The sequence below is a fragment of the Asterias rubens genome, chromosome 11, assembly GCF_902459465.1.
Source record: "Asterias rubens chromosome 11, eAstRub1.3, whole genome shotgun sequence".
NCBI classification, from domain to species: Eukaryota; Metazoa; Echinodermata; class Asteroidea; order Forcipulatida; family Asteriidae; genus Asterias; species Asterias rubens.
Genome location: NC_047072.1, coordinates 526,648 through 541,321, shown reverse-complemented (window position 1 = coordinate 541,321; position 14,674 = coordinate 526,648). Strand labels below are relative to the sequence as shown.

Genomic DNA, 14,674 nt, shown 5'->3' with positions numbered 1-14,674 from the left:
TGCTTAAGCAGCTCTATGAAATTGGCCCCAGAGCTTGGGGTCCAGTGACCTAACTAGACATGACATAGTGTTAGCCAGAGAGGGGTGCATGTGTGTATATCCGTCACCCAGTGTCGCTCAGGGCGCTTCAATGTTTAGTGTTTTCCAATAGGGTATTGTGGAGAGCTTCCTTTTTTGAGTTATGAGACATAAAAGCACCGTACATCATGTAATGGTTTACAAGGTTATGTGGCACAACATGCAGCCAATCAAACCAGAAACAGCGGCGAACCCCATCTCTTTTCGATAAGTGCCCTGGGTCATTTTATGTGCATTACACAACAAAAGGGACAAACAGCTTTCAACCCATCCGAAGGACACACCAATAAAGTTCAAGTGTCACGAACGGGACTCGAACCCAGACTCTGCTGAACAGAAGAGTCCGGTGCTCCGGTCGTCTCAGCCACGACATGCCCCTTTTTAATGATTCTTCCAGAATTTTTTTCTATTCATACCTTTCCGTGTAAGTGATCCAGTCTTAGCGGCATTCTCGGCCGACAGCGCAGCAACCACAGGCGGACTCTCAACTATCTGCGGTACCTCTCCTCCCTTCGGGACGACGTAATTGGATGGAAATATGCCTTCCCTGTCCCCTATCCGACCCGTCCACCAATCACCATCCTTCTTGCTGACCGTTACAGTCTGGCCGGCCTCGAAGTTCAAATCTCCAGGTTGATCGGACGAGTAAGGGAATCTAGTCGTAAAGTCTTCCCCCTGGTCGCCGGATTGATTCACCCACGGAGTGTTGTCAGCGGGTATAGAGTTCACTGGTGCTGCGTCTGTCGACGCCGCAACGCTGCTCTTAGGCTGCACGTAATTGGCTGGGAAGACTCCCTTCCTATCGCCTATTGTTCCGATCCACCAATCACCTTCTCTCTTTGTGACCATGATGGTTTCGCTGGCTGAGAAATGCAAGTCACTGGCTTCGTCCGATGTGTAGGGATACAGTGTTACATATTCTGCAATGAAATGTTTCAAATCAGTAAAAATTACATACTGTTTTAAAGTTTTTATTTCCATTCAGCACTTTTCCAAATGAAGACAATTTGAAGTTTCAACTAGAAATTGAGAGTTTGTGAACAAACTCTAGGTGTTCGGTTTCCGGGAGTAAAAAGCCTGGTGTAAAAAACAAATATTGCAACTTGCTTCGTCTCAAGATTTGTAACAAAAAAAAAATGTCGAAACAACACGATGACGTCATCATGACGTATTTTCGAGTTCAAGAAGTTAATGTCCTTGACTAACAATACACTAAGTTACACCTCAGTCGGTTTGGCATACACACAGCTTTGAAAAGTGCACCTTTAAAGCAATGATGACGTCATCAAGCTAAGACTCCACATATAAGTTGCTATTATGAGGGAGATTATGTATAACAATTTTGAAACAATTATCAAAAACTCTACCACAGACATAGTAGAAGTATATTTTGAGATGTTTTTAATCTGCCGATAGAGGGCGCTCTTACTATTGGTGACATATTCGGTATTATTTTTTAGAACCAGACCTTTGCCAGAGTTGTATTCTGTAATGGTAAAGCATCAAAATGTGTATGTATCAACCCAAAGCCATTACATGACGCCTTTTCAAAGTATATTACAGGTACTGCCGGTTTAGACAGGTCAAAAGGTCACGAGAAGGTCACCTACTTATCCGTTTTTGTAAAGTACGTAAAGCCCTTCAATATGATGTATAGATTGTCAAAATAGCTTCTGTGGTTGAGGAAATATAAACTTATGAAATATTGACGACTTTACAGAACAAACTAAGTAATCGTAAGGGAACTGTATGTTGAAAACGCCTTGAACGAAGACTATTATACGCGAAGCATTGCGCTCTATGGATGAGCACTGAAGCGTGACTCAACACGTGTTGTACGTGTAAAATCTTTACTCACGACCAATGGTGGAATATTTCAACCTCAATTTTGAACCGGAAGACAGGGTCAAAATGGGGTCATGTCTATGAGGCATTTACGGAGTTTTTAATGACCTTTCCGATGATGTATTGATTGTAAGAATCCATTATGTAGATCAAGAAGTATGATTTTTTGAAATAATAAACTTTGAATTTTCATAACTCATGAACGGATGACGTCATCATGAAGTAACTTTAACGGTTTCTTGTCCTAATAAATATCTAACTATGTGTGAAGTTTCAAGTTCATACGATATTTGGAAAGATGTTTCTGTTAGCAGACAAGGGCAAACAGAAGAAGAAGAAGAAGAAGTATCAATAAAAATAAAAAAAATGAACAAAAATAAGAGGTGTTCCGGGCTGTTGGCCCGAACACCTTATGAATTTATGTTGACGGTCTTTTCCACGGTCTTTTCCATGCGTCTGGGACTCTCTACCAATTAACCTTAAATCTTGTCTTTGTATCAAAAAAATTATAAAAATTAAAATCTTATTGTGTCACAGGTATTCAAGGACTGATTTTGTTGTGTCTTTTTTCTTTCTTTTCTTTTTAGTTTAACTGCGCCTTACAGGCAGCTCAGGGCTGTTTACTCCCAAGGGAGCTGAGAAACATTGAAAAGGGATGCTATCAGCCCTATGACCAGGGCACTAATGTAAAGCGCATGTGAAATGCGCTATATAAGAATAATTATTATTATTATTAACACTCAGCAGGGTGGATATGTGCAAATTACAAGTCTTTGTTAATTGTATATTTCTATTTTTTTATTTTTTTTTATGCAAGTCGCCTGACACACAAGGCCTGCACTTAAAGGTGTGGGCTACAATTATTTTTTCCAGAGGCTGTTGCCACCTACTCCTAGTGCTGAAACAGGGTTACCCCTTTTACAGTCCATACGAATGTAGGCTTGGGTATCGTCAATTCGAAGCCTGGCTGGCAGAGCAGAAAGCACTACCTCCCCAATTTTATGTACAAAGTGTCACGACCGGGATTCGAACGCACACTCTGCTGATCAAACACAAGTGCTTGAATCCGGTGCTCTTAACCGCTCGGCCACAACTATTAAGAACTTCATACCTTCTCCTAAGTGCATCTGGTCTGCTAAAGGCGTCGGTGAAACTGCAGGCTTCGCCGACATGGAAGTAAAATCACCCAGGTGTGGTTGGGCAGTGGGCATTGTTACGGACACCCCCGCCTTTGCGGCCAGCGTGGGTTCAGATGTAGCTGGCGTTGCGACCTCTGCAGGTTTAGCTGTCACTGCAGCAGGTTGAGCTATTGCTGCAGCAGGTGTTGCTGTCGGTGTTGGTTGAGACGTGGGTGGTGCTGCTACGCGTGCTGCAGCAGGTTTTGCTGTTGCTGCCGCAGGTTTTGCTATTGCTGCAGGAGGTTTAGCTGCTGCTGCAGCTGGCTTGAATGTTGCTGCTTCACCAAACAGCGAGGATGTAATTGCTGCTACTGATACACCTGCTGCAGGCGTGGCTGCTGCAGGCTTATCAGACTCTATTTGAAGCTGCTTGACCTGTGTCTTAGGGAACCATCCCTGTTTCCCATTCAGCTCTCCCATCCACCACATATCTTGCTCTTCCTTGAGTAGGAGGATGTCTCCAGCCTTGAACGATAGATGGTTATCCTTCTTAGCTTGCCAGTTGTATAACGCTTCAGCTTTGACGCCATCTGCAAGCTTCTTGCCCTGCAGAATTACAAACATGACTTATTAAAATGAAAAAATACATCAATAATAATAATAATAAGGATAATAAAGACTTGCAATGCGCTCATATCCAGCCTGCTGTGTGTTCAAGGCACAGTAAAACCAAAAACAAATCGACAGAAAACAGACACAACAAAATTAGTCCTTGAAAACCTGTGACGTAAGATAAGTTTTGGGAAAAGATCTGAATTTGACAAGATCTAAGATTAAGTGGTAGAGAGTTCCACTGGAACTTGGAGGGGAATTATATGAGACTGTTTGCAGCTCAAAATGGTTACAGGATCAGATCTTGTACAACTGACCCCTCCCTTTCCCCTATTAGATAAGTGGAATGGTCCAGTCTAGGGTATCATGGTTGCTGAGCTCACTATCATGACTGTGGGTTTTGCAGCTTGAAAAACAGTGAAATACAAAACTTGTTTGTGCCTAATAAGAATCTCGTCATTTTCTTTACTATTTTTTTTTTTTTTGGGGGGGGGATGTTTTTGGCTTTTTTGAAAGAAAACTCAATCAAAGTTGGTGACTTGTTAAAACAATGTTAAAGATGCTATTTTAGATTTTTGGCCCCAAACACTAAAAAATAGATTTTTTTGAGTGAATGGTATTTCAAAGAGTATCACCCGCTCTAACGCAAGCAAGTTTATTTTTTACTTTTAGTGGTCAGGAACCGTGACAAAAATTTAAAATGTTTCTTATAAAACACGCAAGAATTGGTCACGTGACTATTGTCGGGATCCCGACAAAAACTAAATTTGAGCACTTTATTTCACTGCTACTAATAATTGGCGGACTTTATCGTGCAATGGCTCAAAGGAAAGCATTGTAACTTTCTCGACCCCATCAAAATACCTATTGAATTTTAAATCAAAATGTTGGGGTCAAATCGGCAAAAGATCTGACAAAGCATCTTTAACGCATACCCAGAAAATCTTTGTTTTTCCTTTTACTGTTTTTAGGGGGGGATTGTTAATGCCATTTTGGGTTTTTTTTTTAAGAGAAAATTCTTGCTACCTGTCCAGGTGTGGGTGACGGTGCTGGATGCGTCGACGTTTGAGTCACATGAGTAAACTGGGACGACTTTACCGAATGACTGAACGCAGAGGAAGAAGTGGACATCGTTTCAGAAGACAATGTTTCAGCTTTCGCTCTGAAAGAAGCGAGACGAGAAAACAATTGAAATTTAAACTAAGACGATACGGAATTATGCGTAGTTATTAAATAATTTTGGGTTCAACAAAGTTAAATTTAGCCGATTAGCGCATATTAATGTTGCACAGGCAGATTACTCCCCAGGGAGCCAAGAAGGTTTTTGGAATGATTTAAGGCCCAGTGACCAGGGGTAATAATGTGAAGCGCTTTGGGACTCCCTTCAGTTAGTCGCTCCATAGTCGCATCGAACCAAATTCATAAATTCTGAAAAAAGTACATGAAAAGTTCCATGTCTGAAACAGTTAGAAGCGACAGGACGCGCTAGAAAACGAAAAATCAACTGTTGCAGTCGTATAAAAGACTGAGGAGCTCTTAGATTTATACGTCGATCTTGTCATGAATCGAAACAAAATGCTATGTTAAGTTCACCCGTCTAAAACCAACATTTATTTGGGTTGACCTAGAGTTGCTCCTAATCTATTTGGTTCGGCGAAACTCTGGCACGCCTGTCTGAAACGGGTTCAACTCCAGAGAGATTTGACTTACTGACTCCCAGCAGCATCTCCGAAGCTAGCCCAGCCAGCATCCTTGCCACTGGTCCCCTCCTCATCGTCAGATCCCATCCTCTCAACGTAATTCTCAGGGAACCAGCCTGTCTTACCGTTCAGCTCACCACCAAGCCAGCCCGGCTCTGCGTTCTCGCTTCTACCGACCTGAAGAAACAAAATTAATGGCGTTAAAGGCAGTGGACACTATTGGTAATTACTCAAAATAATTATGAGCATAAAACCTTTCTTGGCGACGAGTAATGGGGAGAGGTTGATGGTATAAAACATTGTGAGAAACAGCTCCCTCTGATGAAGTGCCATAGTTTTCGAGAAAGAAGTAATTTTCCACAAATTTGATTTCGAGACCTCAGATTTAGAACTTGAGGTCTCGAAATCAACCATCGTAACGCAAACAACTTCGTGTGACAAGGGTGTTTTTTCTTTCATTATTATCTCGCAAGTTCGATGACCGATTGAGCTTAAATTTTCACAGGTTTGTTATTTTATGCTTATGTTGAGATACACCAACTGTGAAGGCTAGTCTTTGACAATTACCAATAGTGTCCACTGCCTTTAAAATCAATTTCTCATCATCAGAAAATGGTTGCCACAGGATTGTTAAATTTAAAAGACCCTAGGGAATGACGTCTCAATCTCAAATAACGCCCTCACCGAAACCAAAAAGCCCCCTCACTGATGCTGTTCTTTGTGCAGAAAAAAAACGTGCACGTAACCTCAATGCCCTGTTTTGTTTTGTACATATTATGCAAGGGGTCTATCTAATTACCAACATTCTGGTTTGCTCAGTGGTTTTTGTCCCTGCTTTTCACCTCTTAGGACCCCGGTTTGAATCCTGGACTGGAGCCTTGCATGTTAATGTGGACAAAATTGATATGCATATGTTTAGTCAGCCAGCCATGCAACTTTCTAGTAGCAATAAAGAGGAAATGGAAATGGTGTTTTTCAGCTTTCTATGGTACTGTTTTGAAAAGAAAAAGAGTAAATCAGCTGATCAGCTAAAAAATTGCATGCCTGTTAGTACAGCTCAAACTATGTAAAATGCTCTACTTCAATGAGAAAATAAATATAACCAAAGTTGTTACCATGACGATATCTCCGGGATTGATTGACAGCTCCTCGGGCGTTTCCGCTTCAAACGCAAACAGCGCCCTGAACTTCTTGAACACCACACTGTCCGGCCTGGTTTTGGATGATTTCAACGATACCCCACTGTCGTTAGTAGCACTAGTTTTGGCAGTCGGCACTTTGGTCGATGTGACTGCGGGCAATGAGGGCGCTGTTGCTTTTGAAGCTGGAGTCAACTTTGTTGCCGTGCTGGGCTTTGCTGAAGTGGTTGAGGCAAAGTCAAATTTGGCGTTTGAGAAATCTGTGAAAAAATAAAGAAGTGAAACATAATTGAGTTGCGTTTTTACAAGTAACCTTCAAAACAGACACAATACAGAATTGGTGACTAGGCTTGAACAAAAATAGTTTTGTTTCCCGTAACCCAAACTACCATTCAAAATCCTGCTTACTGTAAAAAGGGTTATTAAACTTTACCGACCAGGCTCCTAGTGGATGATACCCATGCCTAGATCCTTAGGGACTGTGAAGGGGGTAACCCTGTTTCAACCCAAGGAGTAGATGGCTCCTAATGGATGATACCCATGCCTACATCCTTAGGGACTGTGAAGGGGGTAACCCAGTTTCAGCCCTAGCAGTAGGCGGCAATATGCCCCTGGTGGCAGTTGACCTAGGTCCATAGCCAAAATCAGTGACAGTGTTCCTCATCTAGTGGTCCTTCGGCCTCATGAAAGGCGATATCTCATCAAAAAATGGTCCAGAGTGCAGAGAAATCAATATCTGTTTAATAATTTAAAAAAAATTTGATTCATACCTGCAAAAGCTGAAAAGGGATCATCTTTCTGAGCAGCTGGTGGAGTGGGGGTTACAGAACCTTTATTGGAAAAAAAATAAGAATAATATAATAATCGTCACTTTTTAAAGGGAAAATTTGATAGAACACAGCATTTTGAGAATCGTTTCATTTTGAAGTAATGTGGTTATGCATGGGAAGTTGGGGGGAGTACACATGCAACACAAAAATGGCTTCCAAGACTTTACCTGAGAAAGCAGCAAAGGGATCCGCTGGATCAACTGTCTTGGGCGCCGAGTTGGCTGCAAGAAAAAAAGAAAAAAAAACATCACAATAAAGAACCCCAAAATAGTTGTTTGCCTTTAGGGAACAGAAAAAAGTTCACAGATTTACAAATAACTTACAGGGTTTACAGAAGGTAATGGTGAAAGACTCCTCTTGAAATATTATTCCATGAAATGCTTTACTTTTTGAGAAAACATTAAAACAATTATCAATTCTCGACATCGAGAATTACGGATTTATTTTAAACACATGTCATGACACGGCGAAACGTGCGGAAACAAGGGTGGGTTTTCCCGTTATTTTCTCCCGACTCCGATGACCGATTGAGCATAAATTTTCGCAGGTTTGTTATTTTATATATAAGTTGTGATACACGAAGTGTGGGCCTTTGGCATTACTGTTTACCGAAAGTGTCCAATGGCTTTAAGCAATTTGCACTTACACCATAGTTCCTTTTGGTTGGTATGCAACAACTAATACTATTTGTTCAATAAAGAACCAATTCACTGATATGCACCAGTAACAAATACTAATTTGGGGTTGAACATGATACAAATAAAATTTATGAAATCTTGACAGAAATAAACAAACTCACCAAAGCCAGATGAGGCAAACGGATCATCAACTGCATTTCCTGCCAGTAGAAAAAGATAAAAGTTTGGATTGAAGTCCAGTCTGCAGGTACATTTTGTTTTTGTCAAACTATGTTTTGTGTATGTATGTCTGCAGTAGCACCATGAGTAAATCTACTAGCTGGGTAGATTGTGTTCTTTTGAGAACTTGTCTTGCTTTACATTCTACTTTAATGGAGTAAATTTATGGGATTTGGGAGACTTTTTAAGTTCTGAAAAGAACTGTCCTGCTTATCAACTACTACCTGCTGGGGTGGAAGGTAGAAAATCGGCCGACACTACCACTTTGGCCAGGGTTCTGCCAAGAATGTCTTTAGTGGTGAAAAAATGTTTCCCTGGAAACCACTGCAAGATGGATCAGTTACATGGCAGATCATATAAAATAGACTCAAATCAAAGACATGAAAGAAGTGCTCATAATTAATGACAATGTGTAGTAGTCAGAAACAGAGGAAATTCTTCCAGTGGTCAGGAATCCTGAGTGCCGTGCGGGTTTTTCCAGCACCGACCACTGTGGGCAGAACCCCGTTTGGCGTAATGGATCAAGAGTCTGTTCATTAATACCTTCACAACCGCTGATTGTGTTCACCCCAAGAACAAAATGCTTACCAAAGTTAGCAAAGGGATCGGCGACTGGAGCTTTCGTTTTCTCTTCTTGCTTCTTCTTTTCGGCCGCCTCTCGTTGCTCTTGCTCAGCTCTCTGTTGAGCCAATCGGATCTGATCTTGCTTTCTTCTCGTCTCTTCTTCCTCAGCCTGTTTGCGCTGATTCTCATCCCTGAAACCACAGAGAGATGGAAGTCTGAAAACTTGCCTAATATTTTATTTTGGGAGTGTCGTGGCCGAGCGGTTAAGAGCACCGAATTCAAACTCTGGTGTTTCTGATCAGCAGAGTGTGGGTTCGTATCCCCAGCCATGACATTTGTGTCCTTAAGCAAGACACATAACCATTGCTTCGTCCTTCAGATGGGACGTAAAGTCGTTGGTCCCATGTGTTGTGTAAATGCATGTAAAAGAACCCAGTGCACTTATCGAAAAGAGAAGGGGTTCGCACCGGTGTTCCTGGCTGGATTGGCAGCAAATTGCGCCACAGCACCTTGTAAACCATTACGTACATGGTGCTTAAGGATTAGGTCTTATATCTCAAAATTCGCCCCACTCCTTGCAGTAATAATACCCGGCGCTTTGTATCCTTTGGAAAAAGGCGCGTTATAAATACGGTTATTATTATTATTATTATTATTAATGGTATATTTTGTTGGCTAGATGCTGTAAGGCCGTTAATTGCTATTTCATATTTGGTTTGCAGTTAACTAGGTGTAAGTCTGTTGACAACCTTTTATAAGCTTATTCCCTAGGCAATCTTGAACTCCATGCTGACCCGTCTTTCGTTCAGCAAAATGATACTTAGAAAAAACCTTTGAGAAACTTCTTAACGACTTAACAGCCCTTGTCAAAAGGCGACCTTCGGTAACTCTTGTAGCAAACAATATACGATATGATTTATTTGGTAAGAATTTCATTAACACGATATTTCAATATTTTAGACCAACATTGATATTGACGATATTGTCCTCAATATCGTATCGTATCTAGCACTAGCTAGGGTTTTAGGGTTTGTTAAAAAGAAGAAAAAAATATTGAAAGTTGAAATTGACATACAGCAAACTTGGAGAATTTATTGAGCCAGGTCTGTCAATGTACACAAAATAGATTTGTTTATAAGCAACCACAAGGGACACTTCCCAGATTGCATCATAAACATATGTGTGATCCCTGGCTTTTTAACAAAATAGGGGGACCTCCATCAAAGCGCTAGATAGCGCAGTTGGTAGAGCAGGGGCCAATTTCATAGAGCTGCTTAAGCAAAACATTGGTCAAGCACGAAAATAGCTCGCTTATATTACACATGTTACTGGCCAAAATGTCATACAATACATTGCTTGTGACTGGTATTTAGCTGTTGTTTACTTAGAATACTAATTGAGTGGAGTCTTAGCCGATAATCTGATTTTACCAAGCAAGGAAATTTTTGCTTTAGCAAACTTTTGTGCTTAAAGGCAGTGGACACTATTGGTAAGTACTCAAAATAATTATAAGCATAAAACCTTACTTAGTAACAAGTAATGGGGAGAGGTTGATGGTATAAAACATTGTGAGAAACGGCTCCCTCTGAAGTGACTTAGTTTTCGAGAAAGAAGAAATTTTCCACGAATTTGATTTCGAGACCTCAGGTTTAGAACTTGAGGTCTCGAAATCAACCATCTAAACGCACACAACTTTGTGTGACAAGGGTGTTTTTTTCTTTCATTATTATCTCGCAAGTTCGATGACCGATTGAGCTCAAATTTTCACAGGTTTGTTATTTTATGCATATGTTGAGATACACCAACTGTGAAGGCTAGTCTTTGACAATTACCAATAGTGTCCACTGTCTTTGAGCAGCTCTATGAATTTGGGTCCAGATCAGGAGGTTTTTGTTTTGAATCTCGCTCTAGTCAATTGTTCTTTGTTCAACCCCCAAATCACAAAATCAAAAATTATATACAATGGATGTAAGAATCGATATCTTACCTTATCCGTTGTAGATCAGCGGCTATTTTCTGCTTTATATCCATCTCTGAGGCTAGTTGACTTTTGCGTTTGATGTCGGTGCTGGCCTGCTGTTGCTCTAATTGCTTCTGTTGATGGAGAGCGGATAGTCTCTCCAACTCAGCTTGCTCCTTGGGAATCTGTTCTTTCAGTTCCTGAAAACCAAAACCAGTCAAGTTATCAAAACATTTTTGAACTTTTGCTTTTGTAAATTGATTTTTTTTTTTCAGAGCCAACACTCACTCAAAAGAAAACTACCACATGGTTGCAAGGGTCGTGGGTTCGAATCCCACCCGAGTAACATGCCTGTGATATTTTTTCACAGGACTCGGGAAAGTACTGAGTATACAGTGCCAACACACATCGGTGTATGGGTAAAACCAAAATTAACATTCTTTATCCCGATGCAAATTTAACATCTATTATATCATCGGTATATATCGGTGCCCGCTGCCAAAACATAGGATTCGAACTGCCTCTAGCTACCAGGCAACCTCGACAGTCTAGTTGGTACACTGCTCTAGAATTGCAAGGGTCCTGAGTTCGAATCCCACCCGAGTAACATGCCTGTGATATTTTTTTCAAAGTACTGAGTATACAGTGCTAACACACATCGGTGTATGGGTAAAAAAAAAAAAAATAATAAAATAAAAATTAATACTACATGACTGTACCTGCAAGTTAACTTTAATTTATCGTTTACTCTGACTGAAATACATGTTGTGTCTCAAGTTGTATCCTAAACCGCAACTTCGGCTAAAGCTACGGCTAGATCGCACATGTATGGCTATTCTTTAACACTAGCAGACGCACTCATCAAGCCGTATGCTGTATATTTTACAGAACTGGCTGTGCACTCCCCAGGAAGCTGAGATGGTTTAGGGAACGACTTAAAGCCCAGTGATAATAATGTGGAAACACTCTGAGACACCTTTTGGGTTTATAAAGCGCTATATAAATACTAACTATTATTATTATTATTATTATTTATAAACAATGACTCACAGCTATCTGGGTGTTTCTAGCATCTATTTCCAGCAGTGTTGTCTCCATCGTATTCTCATGATGTTTCAGCTGCTCCCTCAGTCGCTCTAGCGTCCTCTTCTTATTGGTGAAGCTGTTCATGATGCTACGATAATTCTCACCTGAAACGGACAAATGGTAAAAACCAATGTTTGAAAATCGTTAGACTGGTCCCTGCAACTCAGATCCATTGATTCCATTGGATACAATGATATCATTTGATAGACGTGCAGTGACATGAGCTTTCCATAGATGCCCAAACAGTACACTGCTGTCACATCCCCAAAAGAATTTGACTGCGTATCTCTGTGTGAAATGAATGTAGGTCAAAGGTGAAAACACACGCCGGTCTGGAGGCAGGTCTCTGGCGTTATTCACTTGAAGCTTCCAGGTGTGACGGAATGTTCAGGCTAGAAAAACGGCAGCGTAGCAACTTAAGAAACATTAAACATTTTTGGCACTTTGTGTTTTGGTTTTGATTGTGGAACCGAATGCACTTGAGCATAGACTAGTAGACCAAATGCCAACGTTTTTAAGTTTAAATAAATAATTTCCTCCATGAAAAAAAAAAAACGCCAATGCAATATTTGGCTAGTCACCAGCAATTTTTTAAAATGGTGGACCTACATACACATGTACATGTACTGTAGTATAGGCTTTTATAGACATTCATTACAGGCAATATAATAATAATACTAGTAATAATAATAGAAGTGTCTTGCTCAATGACACAAGCATCATGACCGAGATTGGAACCCACACAGAACTTGAAGTCGATGCTCTAATCAGATAAACCGCTCGGCCACGACACCCGAAAATGAAAACCATCTGAAGGAAATCAGCATCAAATCAACTTTAGAAAACGAATATTAGGGTTCGACAGTTTTGACTTTGATATGGAAAGCACGTGAGCATAGACTAGCTAAGCAAATAAGGAAATACTTATTCTGTAACCATAGCATTTGAACATAGACTAGCCAAATACCACTCTATAACAACAGCACTTAAAGTCACCTGGAAGTGGTATTTTTTCAAAATAAAGCTTTTGTCAACAATCAAAATATGTGTTTTGATGAGTGGAATGTGAATAAACAGTTAACTAAGGTTATTTACAAATTTAAGAGTAGACCCCGACCCGAGAGGGCGCTGTTCGTGACGTCAATCGAGGCAGACTTTGCCTGTAATGCGTAGTGTAAACACAATTGCAAAGTACATGTACGGACCAAGTCGTGAGTTTGTACGTTTAAAAAAAAAAAATTGTTTTTTTCCGGCAATGCCGACCAGGTGTATTGCTGCTGAATGCAGAAAAACACTTTTTGAAATGTACCAACTCACGACTTGGATGTACATGTACTTTGCACGTGTGTTTACTATAGGCATTGCAGGCAAAGTCTGCCTCGATTGACGTCACAAAAGGGGTAGGCGGAGTCAAACAACTTTATATATTTTCTAAATCGTGACAAACAATTACTAAAAAAAATGTTTTATTGTTTGTAAGCATATACTCTTATGTTTGAAAGAAAAAAAATTCTATTTCCAGGTGACTTTAAACATAGACTAGCCCAGTCAGTCCAGACCCTTCCCTGATGATGCTTACCAACATGGCCGTCAATGCCAAGTTTCTTAGCAGCTGCAGATATATCATCTTTCTGCATTACTATCCCTTGCTTCACTTGTCTTTGTTCCTAAAAACAAATATCAAATTCGTCACCATTAATTGTGGCCAGCCGCATTCATTTGTATTGCTAGTAAGTTACCGACTGGAAATCACATCCAATATGGAAAGTGTGCCACAAAAGGGACACATTAAAGGGACACGTTGCCTTGGATTGGGCCAGTTGGTCTATGCAAAGTGTTTGTAACCGTTTGTTACAGAATGCATATGGTTAGAAGGATATTTTAAAAAGTAAAATACAATCTTCCGCTCAATATGCCTCGAAATTGCATGGTTTTCCTTTACTTTGCGAACTAACACGGTCGCCCATTTTGTGGAGTCGAAAATATGACTCCACAAAATGGCATGCCCAGTGTCGAGGTATTGCCTGCTTTACTTTAGCATCTTTTGTTTGCATGATTGGTGAGACTGGTGGCTTCAACAACCAGTGCAGGCTTTTTACTGTGTGACTACTGGAAACCAAACCAAGATGGCTACCCTAGTAACACATACCTGTATTTCTTTATGTAGTTGATCTACATGTATCTCAGCTACTTTGGTATCTCTGGACTGGCTCATTAAGATGATCGAAGTGTGATGCTCAGTAATGATGTTCTTTGTATCGCAAATGCATACCTTCCCTTTTAAACTGAACTTGTGATAATTTAGACCTTTATCATAATGAGGCCATCTTGTTTTTTTCTCCCATTCAAATCAATGTAACCAAACTGAGGCTGGAAGGGAAAATTAGTCTGGTTCCTTTTTGTACAATGAATATTAGCATCCCAATACTGTTGTTGGATACAGGGAACATGACCAAGATGGTCGCAGCGTGATAACATTCTATAGGTAACCAATGCAGGCTATTTACCATTGTCACTACTGGAAACCAGACCAACAACACATACCTGTATTTCTTTCTGTAGTTGATCTATCTCAGCCACTTTGGTATCCCTGGACTGGCCCATTAATATGATCGTAGTGTGATGGTCAGTAATAATGTTCTTTGCATCACTCAGCTGTCTGTTTAGACTGTTCTTCTTGTCTTCCTGAAGTACACAACAAAAAAGTATAAAAAAAAACAGTTATGATGTGGGCCCAATTTCACATCGAGGCTTAAGCAGAAAATATTGCTTAACAAATATTGCTTAACAAATGTCTGCTAAGCAGAAAAGAAACGAGCAGGATACCACTCACAAATTGTACACAAGACATGGTAGTTTGGCTGGTCATGCTATTCTGGTGAGCA

General features: G+C 40.4%; 1 protein-coding gene across 1 annotated transcript in view; it reads right to left on the bottom strand.

Moving 5' to 3' along the window:
• The window catches only part of LOC117296491 (intersectin-1-like), a 53,996-nt gene that overhangs the window by 24,569 nt on the left and 14,753 nt on the right, over nucleotides 1–14,674 (bottom strand). Inside the window, exons 13-25 of the mRNA XM_033779451.1 lie at nucleotides 14,334–14,474; nucleotides 13,369–13,456; nucleotides 11,754–11,893; nucleotides 10,731–10,903; nucleotides 8,768–8,934; nucleotides 8,122–8,160; nucleotides 7,490–7,543; nucleotides 7,263–7,322; nucleotides 6,469–6,752; nucleotides 5,364–5,530; nucleotides 4,680–4,815; nucleotides 3,035–3,647; nucleotides 495–998 (exon numbers count right to left, since the gene is read on the bottom strand). Of these exons, the coding sequence (XP_033635342.1) occupies nucleotides 495–998; nucleotides 3,035–3,647; nucleotides 4,680–4,815; nucleotides 5,364–5,530; nucleotides 6,469–6,752; nucleotides 7,263–7,322; nucleotides 7,490–7,543; nucleotides 8,122–8,160; nucleotides 8,768–8,934; nucleotides 10,731–10,903; nucleotides 11,754–11,893; nucleotides 13,369–13,456; nucleotides 14,334–14,474 (2,566 nt within the window). The remainder of the gene's footprint in view (nucleotides 1–494; nucleotides 999–3,034; nucleotides 3,648–4,679; nucleotides 4,816–5,363; nucleotides 5,531–6,468; nucleotides 6,753–7,262; nucleotides 7,323–7,489; nucleotides 7,544–8,121; nucleotides 8,161–8,767; nucleotides 8,935–10,730; nucleotides 10,904–11,753; nucleotides 11,894–13,368; nucleotides 13,457–14,333; nucleotides 14,475–14,674) is intronic.